Below are 2,500 nucleotides of genomic sequence, written 5' to 3'. Positions count from 1 at the left end.
TATATTAAGTATAATATAATAATATTAATTGAATACAAGTTTTTATGAGTATTAATTTTTCACAACAGATATAGAACAATTGAGATTGATTTTTTTACTTTTTTTTAATTGATAGTTGAAAAACAAATTATTAAATTAAATACAAATAAAGCGAAATATTATAGAAGTTCAAATATTAACGTTATTCGCGAATATTATAATAGAAATGAATTTTAGATCTTTTTAATTTTTTTAAACAATCGGTATCATCGATCTTCGTTTGTTTCGATCAGAAACAAATAGTCGATTTTTATTTCCTTTTATTCTCTCATTCGTATCATTCAATTTTCTTTTACCGTTGAACGATTGTTGTCCACGGTGGGATTTCAAAGAGAGAGAGAGAAAAAAAAGGAAGAAAGAGAAAAGAAAAAGAAGAAGAAGAAGAAGAAGAAGAAGAAGGTTTGACCCAAGATATAATCAATTCTCGTTTGGTGGTATAATCTCTTACGAAACGATACGTAGTAAGGATGAGACCAACGAGAGAAAGAGATAGAGAGATAGAGAAATAGATAGATAGATAGAGATAAATAGAGAGAGAGAGAGAGAGAGAGAGAGAGAGAGAGAGAGGGAGAGAATGTGTTAGGTCAAGTGAGTAGAGTTGATAACCCCAACGTGAGACAAATCCCACGAGATATTCATACTATCCGAGAGCTCTTCTAAATAAGCATGAATTAAACGTTATTAATATAGACACAGTTTTCAACTCGATTTATGAAGATCATGTTTCAATGAACGTTTTATCATTCATTTCTCGTTAATAAATTTCTTATTTGTCTATTATTATTCGACAATTAAATAGCCATTTAATGTTTCAGAGAAAAACAATAGTATAATTTACATGCAAACACATGCATACATACACTAGTGTATGTATGTATGTATGTGTGTGTATATATAAAATTGCATTAAATCCATCTCTTCGTTTTTGATGATTTTTCAATATTATGTCGGAATTATGATGCCGAATGAAATTTTTTTTTCTAGTGCACATATAAAAGCACTGCTCAGACTTATTATTTTTACTTTCGTACATATTCGTGGTAATAAATGAATGAAGTTTTATTTATTTATTTATTTTTTTTCTTTTTTTTTTTTGATAAAATAATCCGAACGGAGATATTAGAGAATGATCATGAGTTAATTCTTGATCATTTCGATGATCGAACGTTGTTATTTACAAATAGTATATATTCGATGTTTCAAGAAATCAAGATAATACGTAACGCGTTACATTTATATGCTTATACGAATATTTTTTTTTTTTTTTTTTCAAAAGAATAATACAAACGTTCTTTCCATTCATGTGATATTATTTGAATAAATATATGCGAATGAAATATCATGACATATTCAATGTATAAAATAATAAACTAAAAAATTTTAAAAGCGTAAACTGACAATAAAACACATTTTTGTCTATTCGTTGTTCGATGCTAACATTAAATCGAATTCGTTTATATATGTTAACATTGTTACATTATTATTTTTTCTCTTTAATCAATCTTGATAAACGTATCATCGACTCTGATATATACTTTTACTTTTTTACTTTTTTATTTTACCATAAAGTTGTAATCGAGACGAAATGAGAGATATTTTGTGTAGGAGGTTGGTTTACGAAGTTTTTAATAATAAAAAAAAAAAAAAAAAAAAAATTTGAAACGATAAACTTACCAAAGCGTAACGTGGCTCGTTCTGATAGATGGTTCCAACTCTGGTCCAATTGAAGTGCATTAGCAATGCAACGCGTGGCGCGTTGAAAGCGTTTTCGGACGGTACGACCCTGAAGAAATTAGGGAAGCTCTTGCTCGTGAACATCGGATGGGTGTCCGCGTAACTGAGCTGAAAAAGGAATAGAAGTAAAAAAAAAGATAATGCGGATGGCAAAGCTCGTTCTTTTTCTTTTTTCTTTTTTTTTTCTTTCTTTTTTTTTTTTATATTATCCTTTTAGTTCGACCACTTCTTTTTTAGGATCTCAAGGTTCATTATATGTTATACATATACGTACGTACGTACGTATGTATGTATGTACGTATGTATGTATATATGTACGTCAGATTCTCGGTTCTTGGACAGAGAGACTAAGAAAGGGGCTAGCTTAACAATAGCTGCTACTAACAACGCCTAGAGTAAAACGGGGTGGTTATATAAAGAGGGAGATATAAAGTTAAAAAAGCAAAAAAAAACAGAATAAACGTAAAAGAAAAAAGAAAAAAAAATAAAATAAATGAAAAAGAAAGAATAAAAAAATACAAAAATAGAAGAGAACAGAGAGAGAGAGAGAGAGAGAGAGAGAGAGAGAGAGAGAGAGATAGAGAGAGGAGAAAGAAAAAAAATGGATGGTCAAAAGAAGCAAAAGTTGAGTAAAAACAAACGGGGTCATGTGAGTTCTTTATATTTCTTTTATTGGCAAACACTTGGTTATGCTGGATGGGTAAACAACAATGGAAGTATCCTTTTT

At 29.3% G+C, this 2,500-nt stretch overlaps 1 protein-coding gene across 2 annotated transcripts in view; it reads right to left on the bottom strand.

Annotated features, from left to right (window-relative positions):
• The window catches only part of GABA-B-R2 (gamma-aminobutyric acid type B receptor subunit 2), a 266,033-nt gene that overhangs the window by 37,586 nt on the left and 225,947 nt on the right, over positions 1-2,500 (bottom strand). For both annotated transcript variants that reach the window (XM_035869928.2, XM_035869929.2), the window contains one exon: positions 1,714-1,881. In XM_035869928.2, coding sequence (XP_035725821.2) covers positions 1,714-1,881 — 168 coding nt within the window. The remainder of the gene's footprint in view (positions 1-1,713; positions 1,882-2,500) is intronic.

The sequence above is a fragment of the Vespa mandarinia genome, chromosome 9, assembly GCF_050613455.1.
Source record: "Vespa mandarinia isolate Hongniang chromosome 9, ASM5061345v1, whole genome shotgun sequence".
In the NCBI taxonomy this organism is placed as follows: domain Eukaryota; kingdom Metazoa; phylum Arthropoda; class Insecta; order Hymenoptera; family Vespidae; genus Vespa; species Vespa mandarinia.
Note: the sequence above shows the minus strand (reverse complement) of the source record. Positions and strands in the feature narration are given on the sequence as shown.